Genomic DNA, 12,500 nt, shown 5'->3' with positions numbered 1-12,500 from the left:
TCTAAATCCGATTAAATCTTATACGTCTAGTCTCTTACGTGAATGAGCTAAATAATAAAATTGGATATTTTACGGTAATGTGTTAATAATTTCACACATAAGTCGTTCCTAAGTTTAAGTAGCACCCCTTAAACACTCAACAAACTATGAAAAAAACTGCGACTTATAGTCCGAAAAATACGGTAATAAAGTTTGTCTAAGTCTAAGTCTAATATTGGGTTGACGTTGTTAAACTGTCGATAGCACTCACCAAAACACATAGAAAATGTACAGTTAATACATGTCGATATATATTGGTGTACAAACATCGGTATTAGTATTGGCTGATCTCACTCATGGATGATCAGAGTCAGTAGCATAACATCCCTAGTTTTCTGGTATTTTGGGGTGTTAGAAAGAAATGTACAATGTACACCGAACTGAAAACTGTGTGCCAAAACCGTGTCAAGATCAAACTGTGGATTGAGTGAAGCGTTCCTCCCCTGGTAGAGAATGCGATGAAAATAAATGGCTTCTACCCAACATTAAATATCTTCTTTGTTGTTGTCCTTCAGGCATTCTCGTAAGCGGTGGGAGCGTTTTGTCCACATTGAAAACCAGCATCTGGTCAGCCCTGAAGCCCTGGATTTCCTGGATAAACTGTTGCGCTACGATCACCAGGCCCGGCTGACTGCCCGCGAGGCCATGGATCACCCGTACTTCTGTAAGCTCCCACATGCCGTCATTCAATGAGGAGTTGAAATGATTGGACTACTTTTAGCCCTAAACTGCTGCATCAAAAGAGGGTTCTTGTTAGTGTGCACTTATTTTGTTGACAGATGTGGCAGACCAGCTCATCACTGATGATCACTAATGTGCACTCTTTCCCAAGTACAGTGGTGCCTCAGTTAACGAATATCCAAGGTAATGACAAAAACTTTGCCAAAATGTTGCCTCGGTTATGGTTAGCGTTTATTTGTCTCTTAGCGGCCAATAATGTGCGTTATAATCTTTTACTTCTGGTGCGTTGATATTAAGGCTTGGTTACCCAGCAATCATGAATCACACGCCCAACACTAATTATCTCCACCTCCTCTTTCCGTTTTTTACTCCACCCTTCTGGTGTTTGTCTACAAGTGTTCACTGAAAGTTAAATGTTAATTTGTCCTTTCCATGAGCCATTTGTAGTTGTCTGTCATTGTTTTCTGCATGTTAACTGTTGTATAATAAAAGTGTTTTGTAGTGACGTGCGGTCACTGGAGGCAGGTGAGGCCCCACCTGCTATAAAGTTATTTTCCATTTAACTTCACCAGTTTTAGATTATTTGTATTAAAAATTGCTGAATTTTCATATTTGCCGTTCAAATACTGAGAAGAGATGGTGCGGTGATCAGCAGCCAGTTGAGGCACGTCACTCAGTTGTGCCTCACCATGGATTGCGGACTCTGCTAACTGCTGGCCTGCTGTGCAGTGAGACCGTATTGCTATATGAATTATATTATACATTTCCATAGTTTAGTTAGCCGAGGTATATAATGTACAGTGTATTTTGTCAACAACTGTATGTGTGTAAAGTATTTCTTGTGCTGAGCAATCATAAAACTGCTGCGAAGACGGACTGGCTGAGGCTCGCAGTAATCCCGCCTCCTGGTGCCGGTTAATGCACCCCCGCCGCAGAATGCACCCCCCGACGGGAGCGCCACACCAACCAAAGCCCACACCCAAACCCTTCACGTGCAAGACCGAATCCACCCAAAAAAAGTCACTTAACAAGAAGCCAAAAAGTGCAAAAACAACAATGCTCGCGCCGGAGGAGCCGTGAACGACTGCAGGGACACAACATTAGGTACACCTGCAGACTGCAGCACGGATTTCATATTTCATTCATTCACAACTCCTCCAACACGAACACCACTGTTCCCGCACTTATAAGTAAAGGTAAGACCATAATAAGGTTTTTTTTTATTAAATGTGCTTTTTTGTGTGCTACAGTTTGTATGTGTAAAGTTAAAGTACCAATGATTGTCACACACACACTAGGTGTGGTGAAATTTGTCCTCTGCATTTGACCCATCCCCTTGCTCACCCCCTGCGATGTGAGAGGGAGCAGTGGGCAGCAGCGGCGCCGCGCCCGGGAATAATTTTTGGTGATTTAACCCCCAATTCCAACCCTTGATGCTGAGTGCCAAGCAGGGAAGAATGCTGGTATGAGCTTTTAAACATAACCCGTTAACTGCTGCCAATCAAATGGTGAATAAGATACTCTTTAGGGTTCATATGTTTGTAAATCTGACTGTGATGAAGTCAGTGCCTCACCAGCCATGAACCTCACCGCACGTCACTGGTGTTATGTGTTAACATAGTTGGGTGTGGAACGGATTATTTGGCCTTGCATGCTTTCCTACTGCTTCAGTTAATGCATGTTTGGCTTACTTCCGGAAATAATTATCACCTTTAACTGAGGTACCACTGTATAAAGTTGCAAGAAAAAGTATGTGAACCCTTTGGAATTACTTGGATTTATGCATAAATTGGTCATAAAATGTTTTTTAATCTTCATCCAAGCCACAACAACAGACAAAAGCAGTCTGCTAAAATAATACCACACAAAAAATAATAGGTTTTCACCCCTAGGCTAATGACTTATCCTAGAGCTGATTGGAGCCAGGACTCAGACACCATGGAGTCTCATCAATGTGACGAGATCATATATGTTGGTCAAAGCTGCTCTACCCAATAAAAACACAGTTGTGATAAGTGTGCTGTTCTCAAGAAGCATTGCTTGATGTGAACTATGCTTACACACAAAAGAGCTCACAGAAGATCTACGATCAAGAATTGTAAGCTGGAAAAGGTTACAAAAGTATCTCTAAAAGCCTCGTCTACAAATGGAGAAAGTTCAGCGTGGTCGACCTGTAAAGATGACTGTGAGAGCACAGCGCAGAATGCTCAGTAAGGTGAAGAAGAATCCTAGAGTGTCAGCTAAAGACTTGCAGAAATCTCTGGCACATGCTGACATTATCGTTGACAAATCTACAATACGTAAAACATTGAACAAGAATGGGGTTCATGGAAGGACACCACAGAGGAAGCCACTGCTGTCCGTAAAAAAACATTGCTGCGCGTTTGAAGTTTGCAAAAGAGCGCCTGGGGGTTCCACAGCACTATTGGCAAAATATTCTGTGGAGAGATTAAATCAAAATTGAGTTGTTGGGAAGGAACACACTGATGTGTGGAGGAAAAAAGACACAGCACACCAATATCAAGACCTCATCCCAACTGTGAAATATGGTTGAGGTGGCATCATGGTTTGGGGCTGCCTCGGGGCCTGGATGGATTGCTTTCATCGATGGGAAAAAGGAATTCCCAAGTGCATCAAGACATTTTGCAGGAAAACTTAAAAACATCTTTCCGCCAACTGAAGCTCAACATAGGATGTGTAATGCAAAAGGACAGCAACCCCAAGCATAGAAGTAAATCAACAACAGAATGGCTTCAACAGAAGAAAATACGCCTTCTGGAGTGGCCCAGTCAGAGTCCTGACCTCAACCCGATTGAGATGCTGTGGCATGACTTCAAGAGAGCGATTCACACCAGACGTCCAAAGAATATTGCTGCACTGCAACAGTTTTGTGAAGAGGAGGTATATACACTACGTACATGACTGTGCACATGTTGACTCCAAGAGTGTGCAAAACAGAATGAGAAAATATATATAGACTATAACCACATGTAAATATATATAAACCACATATAAATATATATACATTATAATCACATATAAACCTGTTTGATGCTTCGAAGAGTTGCTGGGGATCAATTTTGGTTCAGATCAGGTAGAGGTTGAGCTGAGCCATGATTTTATGGCAGTTTTAAAATTTAGTTGGGAAGTTCGAATTTTAAGGTCTGTTGGTAGTGCATTCCACTGTGTGGTGGCAAAATAGTGGAATGCATTTTTTCCCATGAGAGTCTTGAATTTGGGGGGGACGAGGTCTGAGGGACTCCCTCTCGTGTAGAACCTGTGAGCATCGCTTACTCTGGTGAAATAGTTGGACAGGTACTTGGGGACAGTTTCTCTGAGTAATTTGAATACCAGGCACATTGCAATTTGGTGTACTCTTTCCTCAACTCTAAACCATCCTAATTTGGTAAAGTGGGCTTGAGTTAGGTGAGTCCTGTATGGGAGGTTGAGCAGGAGTCTCACCAGCTTGTTTTGGAAAGTTTGCAGTTTCGTTTTTAGTGGCTTGGTTTGTAGTCCTGTTCTTCATCCCTACTGTGCTGAAAATTCCAAATACATGTACTGTAAATACACACCTGAGGGTTGAGGAACAATTGCTGAAAGGTATGATTCATAATAGGAATATTTTAGCACGGAAGTTTATTGAAAATAATCGTTGTTCCGCAGTGCCCATTTTAAAGGAGCAGTCTCGCAGTGGAGCTGGAGCTGCCAACCTGCCCAGTGGGAACCCGACTGTTAGCACGGCCAACATGATCACTGGTAAGAACTTGTTTACCTTGTTTGCCTGAAATGTTCTATTTACATATCATCAACGGAAAAGGATAATCTACTGAAAGGTGTGCTTTCATACAAACAATGCTCATGACGAGCAAACACGAATGTTACCAGACTGGTTTGTGATGACTACTGTAATTCTGCTTCTACTGTTGAATGATAACTACATTCCTCTGGTTTAAAAGTACAAAATATTCATGGAGGAAATGGCAGAAAGTATCATGAATATTACAAACATGCTTTAACAACTGCAAGCTCAAAGTCACAATAAGCACCATATATGTTTTGTATACATCCTTCCTCCCTCCAGTTATTTATGATAACTGCAATAATATCATCTTGTGAAAAGTCTATTTAACATTTTCAACACAATTTCACTAAAACAGAAGTTATATGTGCCGCACTCAAACTGCTCTGCATAAATATTCATATTGTTTTAAAACTCTTCAGAATCGCAAGTATTCATAATTGTTTGTTTCTTCACATCTATTTATGTTTAAGACTCTTCATAACGATTTAAAACGCTTCACGATTACTCACACCTATTCAAGACTCTTCGAAACTATGACTTTTTACAATTATTCATGACCAAAACTCTTCATAACTATTCATGACTCTTCACATTTATTCATAACTCTTTAAAACTATTCATGACTCTACACATTTTTTCATAACTCTTTAAAATAAAACTATTCATGACTCTTTAACATTTATTCATAACCCTTTAAAACTATTCATGACTCTTCACACTTTTTCATAACTCTTTAAAACTATTCATGACTCTTTAACATTGATTCATACCTCTTTAAAACTATTCATGACTCTTCACATTTATTCATAACACTATAAATCTATTCATGACTCTATAAATCTATTCATGACTCTTCACATTTATTCATAACACTTTAAATCTATTCATGACTCTTCCCACAATTCATAACTCTTTAAAACTATTCATTACTCTCCACATTTATTCATAACTCTTTAAAACTATTCATGACTTTTCACATTTATTCATAACTCTTTAAATCTATTCATGACTCAACCCACAATTCATAACTCTTTAAAACTATTCATCACTGTTCACATTTTTTCATAACTCTTTATATCTATTCATGACTCTTCACATTTATTCACAACTCTTTAAAACTACTCATGACTCTTCCCACAATTCATAACTCTTTAAAACTATTCATGACTGTTCACATTTTTTCATAACTCTTTATATGTATTCATGACTCTTCACATTTATTCATAACTCTTTAAAACTATTCATGACTTTTCACATTTATTCATAACTCTTTAAATGTATTCATGACTCTACCCACAATTCATAACTCTTTAAAACTATTCATGACTGTTCACATTTTTTCATAACTCTTTATATCTATTCATGACTCTTCACATTCATTCATAACTCTTTAAAACTATTCATGGCTCTTCACATATATTCATAACTCTTTAAAACTATTTATAACTCTTTAAAACTATTCATGACTCTAACATTTATTCATAACCCTTTAAAACTATTTATAACTCTTTAAAACTATTCATGACTCTTCACATTTATTCAAAACTCTTTAAATCTATTCATGACTCTTCACATTTATTCAAAACTCTTTAAATCTATTCATGACTCTTCACATTTATTCATAACTCTTTAAAACTATTTATAACTCTTTAAAACTATTCATTACTCTTCACATTTATTCAAAACTCTTTAAAACGGTCCATGACTCTTCACATTTATTCAAAACTCTTTAAAACTATTTATGACTCTTCCCAACATTTGTTTAAGACTCTTCATAACTAATTAAAATGCTTCACAACTACCGGTACTCATACCTATTCAAGACTCTTCAAAACTAGTTATGACTCTTCACAACTATTCATAGCCAAGACCCTTCATAACTGTTCATGACTCTTCACATTTATTCATAACTCTTTAAAACTCCTAAAACCATTCATGCCTCTTCACAACTATTCATAACTAAGACTCTTCACAACTATTCATAACTAAGACTCTTCACAACTATTCATTCCCAAGACTCTTCATCAGTAGTCAAGACTTGATAAATATTCATGATTCCTCACAACTATTCATAACCAGACTTCATAAATATTCATGATTCTTCACAACTATTTAGAACTCTTCACAACTGTTCATAACCAAGACTCTTCATGACGGTTCACAACAATTCATGACTCTTTATATCTTCATAACTATTCTTAAATCTTTTAAAAACTATTCATAACTCCTAATGACGTTTTATATCTATTAATAACACTTCATAACTATTCAGTACTCTTAATAACTATTCATGACTCTTCATAATTTATACAATCTTCGCAAGTATTTATAACTACGACTCTTCATAACGGGCAGCACGGTGGAAGAGGGGTTAGTGCATCTGCCTCACAATACGAAGGTCCTGAGTAGTCTTGGGTTCAATCCCGGGCTCGGGATCTTTCTGTGTGGAGTTTGCATGTTCTCCCCGTGACTGCGTGGGTTCCCTCCGGGTACTCCGGCTTCCTCCCACCTCCAAAGACATGCACCTGGGGATAGGTTGATTGGCAACACTAAATTGGCCCTAGTGTGTGAATGTGAGTGTGAATGTTGTCTGTCTATCTGTGTTGGTCCTGCGATGAGGTGGCGACTTGTCCAGGGTGTACCCCACCTTCCGCCCGATTGTAGCTGAGATAGGCTCCAGCACCCCCCGCGACCCCAAAAGGGAATAAGCGGTAGAAAATGGATGGATGGATGGACTCTTCATAACTTTTTATGACTCCTCCAACACTTGTTTAAGACTTTTCATAACTATTTAAGACGCTTCACAACTACTCATACCTATTCAAGACTCTTCATAACTGTTCATGACTCTTCACATTATTCATAACTCTCTAGCACTCTTCATAACTATTCATGACTCTTCACCATGACTAAGACTCTTCACAACTATTCATTACCAAGACTCTTCATCAGTAGTCAAGACTTGATAAATATTCATGATTCCTCACAACTATTCATAACCAAGACTTCATAAATATTCATGATTCTTCACAACTATTTAGAACTCTTCACAACTGTTCATAACCAATACTCTTCATGACGGTTCACAACAATTCATGACTCTTTATATCTTCATAACTATTCATAAATCTTTAACAAACTATTCATAACTCCTAGTCATGTTTCATATATATAACACTTCATAACTATTCAGTACTCTTAGTAACTATTCATGACTCTTCATAACTTTTAAAATCTTTGCAACTATTTATAACTAAGACTCTTCATAACTATGTATGACTCTTCCCAATATTTATTACCAACTATTACCAACATAACTATTCAAGAGTCTTTATAAATATTGATGACTCTTCACAACTATTCATCACAAGACATCTCTTCATAACTATTCTTTTTATACTTCCTAACAATTCCCGACTCTTCCCAACTATTCAAGAGTCTTCACAACTTTTCATGACTTTTCATGATTCTTCACTATCATTCATGACTCTTCATTACTATTCATCAATCAATCATCAAAGTTTACTTATATAGCTCTTAATCACAAATGTCTCAAAGGGCTGCACAAGCCACAACGAGTTCCTTGGCTCAGATCCCACAAATAAAGTACGTACTGTACGGTTTACATGTTCGAGTACCATTTAAAAAGCTGAAATCTACCCAAATGACATCTTAGTGGTTGCCATAAAGGGATTCTAAAGTGATGTATTGATATTGATACATCTCATCTGTATGTATATTTATTAGATTACTTTTAAGAGAGTTACTTATATGATAATAAAGTACATAATATACTGTTTACATGTTAAAATACCCTTTAAAAAGCTGAACTCTACCCTAAACAACAACTTGGTGGTTGCCAAAAAGTGATTAAGCCATATTTTGATATTCACATCTCATCCGTGCATTAATTATTAGATTACCCCAAAATACTTACATATATGATAATAAAGTACACGTGTTGAAGTACCCTTTAAAAAGCTGACATTTACCCCTAATGACAACTTAATGGTTGCTAAAAAGTTATTCATACATTTTCTTAAGATTAACTTTTCTTTTTTAAGTTAAAGTTGACCACTTAGTAGGAACAAAACAGTCAACAAAGGAAATGTGATTCTCAAAAATTAACGATTTTTGTCGGTTTCCTCTTACAAAATAATGACGTGCAAACTTTCTTCCAATATAGTTTTTAATCGAAGAAGGTTTTGGGGCTGTCGATTGGCAACTTTCAGTTTTAGTTCCGCAGATGTTATGTGGAAGAAGAACGTTTAGCTTTTTAAAAAATGTTTTTCCCCACTCCTTTGTTGCTTAGAGTGTGGAGTCACCGTCTGGCTGGAACATTCCGTCACGCAGCTTCAGTGTTACATCAGTAGTGAAGTTATTGTTGTGATTATTGTTATCATTATTATTATTACTAGCAGATGAAATGATATCGATGTTTGTCGTCCTGCAGGGATTTCTGCCTTGCCAGCTTCCACTGCCTTGGGTACACTCACCGGCTCGCCCGTGTTGTCCACCCCCACCAACACTCTCAGCTCCTCTGTGGCCGCCACCCCAGGGGCCCCACAGTGACATCATCATCAGACAGCCGTAACTCCACCAGCTCCATTTGGCGCGATCATGTGACTTCTCTATGAGTGATGACATCCATACAAAAGGAACACGTTTATGTCGACCAACTCGTCAATCATTATGAAAAAGTGCCCGCTTATGTCGACATCCAGACACAATACGATCATTTCTATGAAACGTGTTGACGTCTCATTACAACAAGCGCAGACGTCGACATAAACGTGTTCCGGTGTAGACGTTCATCACTTGGACCAAAAAAAAAGAGCACATCTTTTACATTTGCTGAAGGGGATGCTGGTCGTCATGGTTACAGTATTCGCATATGCTGCTTTTGAATGATTTCGAGACATAACCAAAGTTTACTGCGTTCATTGCGAGAAAGAAGAGAATGCTTTTATTTTGGAGGAGTTAAAGGCGGACAAACACTGGGGGTATTGTTTTTTTGTTTTTTTTAAATGTAGAAAAGTAAAGGGGCGAGAACACAATACGAACTAGATGATGCAATTCCAGAAGGAATTGCGTGTGAATGCTCCAATGCTGACGTTGAACTGAAATCCTGGAAAAATTTTTTAGAATTGCTGAAGTAAGAGCACACAATTCCCGAACAGGCTGAATTTTTGAAGTTGGAACCATTTGAATCAGGTGAAAAATGTGGGAGTTGTGGAACTTTGAAGAATGTCCCATTGATTTCAATGGGAATTTCCCCCAAATTTGGGAATTTCGGGAAAAGCGGGAATTTTTTTTTGAATGGTAAAAAATTTGAATGGTCTGAATAAATTGAAATGGTTGGTGTTGGAATTTTTCAAATCGGTCGAGAAATGTTGAAGTAGTAACATTTTTTAATGAGAAATTGTCTTAACGAATTCCTGGAGTTTTGGGAAAACCGGGAATTTTTCCAGTTCGAAAAACAACTTTGTCATGATTAAGAGGAATGTTTTGACGGTGGAACGGTTGAAGTGGGTTGAAAAATGTGGAAGGAGTAGTCCCCAGAAAAAAAGGGTTTGAAAAAACGGGAATTCCTGGATTTTTTTTTTTACTTGTAAAAATATTAGTTTGAATGTCTAAGTTGGTGGAATGTGTTGAAGGTGGAATGGTTTGAATCGGTTGAAAAATGTGGAAATGGGGAAAGTTTGAATGGGAAAAATATCCCGGAAAACCTGGAATTCTGGGAAATCTGGGAATTTTTTTAATTTTTCAAGGAAAAGCCCAAATCTGGAGAAGAAGAAGACTAAGTAGTTTAACTCGATGAGGCAATTCCTGAAGGAATTGTGTGTGAATGCTCCAATGCTGACCTTGAGCTGAAATCCTGGAATTTTTTTTTTAGAATTGCTAAAGTAAGAGCACACAATTCCCGAACAGGCTGAATATTTTGAAGTTGGAACAGTTTGAATCAGATGAATAATGTGGGAGTTGTGGAACTTTGAAGAATGTCCCATTGACTTCAATGGAAATTTCCCAAAAATTTGGGAATTTCGGGATAAGCGGGATTTTTTTTTTTTAAATGGTAAAAAAAACTTGAATGGTCTGAATTAGTTGAAATGGTTGGTGTTGGAATTTTTCAAATGGGTCAAAACATGTTGAAGTAGTAACATTTTTAATTGAGAAATGGATTGAATGGATTGATAATTGGGATTGATGAATGGGAAAAATGTCCTGGAAAACCTGGAATTCTGGGAAATCTGGGAATTTTTTTAATTTTTCAAAGAAAAGCCCGCGATTCCCGAATAGGCTGAACAGTTTGAAGTTGGAACGGTTTGAATCTGGTGAAAAATATTGAAGGTAGAGTGCGCCAAAATCTGGAGAAGAAGAAGAAGTAATTTAACTAGATGAGGCAATTCCTGAAGGAATTGTGTGTGAATGCTCCAATGCTGACCTTGAGCTGAATTCCTGGAATTTGTTTTAGAATTGCCCGATTGTAGCTGAGATAGGCTCCAGCGACCCCAAAGGGAATAAGCGGTAGAAAATGGATGGATGGATGTTTTAGAATTGCTGAAGTAAGTGCACACAATTCCCGAACAGGCTGAATATTTTGAAGTTGGAACCGTTTGAATCAGATGAAACATGTGGTAGTTGTGGAACTTTGAAGACTGTCCCATTGATTTCAACGGAAATGTCCCCAAAATTTGGGAATTTGAATAGTCTGAATGAATGGTTGGTGTTGGAATTTTTCAAATCGGTCGAGAAATGTTGAAGTAGTAACATTTTTAATTGAAAAATGGTCTTAATGAATTCCTGGAGTTTCGGGAAAACCAGGAATTTTTCCAGTTCGAAAAACAAATTTGTTTTTTGTCCTGATTAAAAGAAATGTTTTGACGGTGGAACGGTTGAAGTGGGTTGAAAAATGTGGAAGGAGTAGTTACCAGAAAAAAGGGTCAAAAAAGGGTTTGAAAAAACGGGAATTCTGGGAATTCGTGGAATTTTTTTTAACTTGAAAAAATAATAGTTTGAATGTGCAGGATGAGTGGAATGTGTTGAAGGTGGAATGGTTTGAATCGGTTGAAAAATGTGGAAATGGTGGAAGTTTGAAAAATGGCCAATTCATTTTGAATGGGAAAAATGTCCCGGAAAAACTGGAATTTGGGGAAATCTGGGAATTTTGGGAATTTGTCAAGGGGAAGACCGCGATTCCCAAATAGGCTGAACAGTTTGAAGTTGGAACGGTTGTAATCGGATGAACAATGTGGAAGGTAGAGCGCGCCAAAAAAGAAGTAGAAGAAGTTGAATAAATAGATGAATTTTGGTGTAGAAAACCATGTGTGAATGTTTTGGAGCATTCACACAATAATGTATGCCAACATTGTCCACCAGGGGGAGCTGCTTGTTTCTACTCCTAGGTTTGGGGACGTGTGCTAAAATATTCACTTGAATGTTTGGCTGGCAGGTGATTAGTTTGTATTTAGTTGGGAGGCCACCCCCCCTTTGTGGGTGAAGTTGAACATTTTATTGCATTGTTGATGTGCGACAAAAAGCTGATGGATTCCAAGGAAGACTTGTTTTACATCAGCACTTGAAAGACATGTTTTACATCTTTTCTAAACGTGTCAAATGCAAAGAAATCCTACATGTTGAGTCTCGACACCATGTATATATTTTTATGTCCTCATGTAAGAGACGAGCGTTTGCCAAGATTTGTGTAAATAAAGCCTTTTATTTATCAGGTGGCTTTTGTCTCACAGTCCGTTACACTCCTCCGGAACTGAAGGTGTCCCCATTCAACTGTTTCACTTCCTAGACCATACTAGTTCCATTCCTAGACTATACTAGTTCCATTCCTAGACACTACTAGTTCCATTCTTAGACACTACTAGTTCCATTCTTAGACCATACTAGTTCAATTCCTAGACTATACTAGTTCCATTCCTAGACCATACTAGTTCCATTCCTAGACCATACTAGTTCCATTCCT

General features: G+C 37.8%; 1 protein-coding gene across 4 annotated transcripts in view; it reads left to right on the top strand.

The window, feature by feature from the left end:
- Positions 1-12,500, top strand: part of LOC133585516 (casein kinase II subunit alpha) — a 184,156-nt gene that overhangs the window by 24,549 nt on the left and 147,107 nt on the right. For 2 of the 4 annotated variants that reach the window (XM_061937828.2, XM_061937830.2), the window contains 3 exons: positions 555-703; positions 4,384-4,476; positions 8,976-12,242. In XM_061937828.2, the coding sequence (XP_061793812.1) occupies positions 555-703; positions 4,384-4,476; positions 8,976-9,094 (361 nt within the window). In that variant the 3' untranslated portion in view covers positions 9,095-12,242. Of the gene's footprint in view, positions 1-554; positions 704-818; positions 1,419-4,383; positions 4,477-8,975; positions 12,243-12,500 lie in introns of those variants that run through there. The other 2 variants (XR_012050327.1, XM_061937829.2) reach the window with 2 other exon arrangements.

Source organism: Nerophis lumbriciformis, linkage group LG03 (genome assembly GCF_033978685.3).
Source record: "Nerophis lumbriciformis linkage group LG03, RoL_Nlum_v2.1, whole genome shotgun sequence".
NCBI lineage: Eukaryota > Metazoa > Chordata > Actinopteri > Syngnathiformes > Syngnathidae > Nerophis > Nerophis lumbriciformis.
Note: the sequence above shows the minus strand (reverse complement) of the source record. Positions and strands in the feature narration are given on the sequence as shown.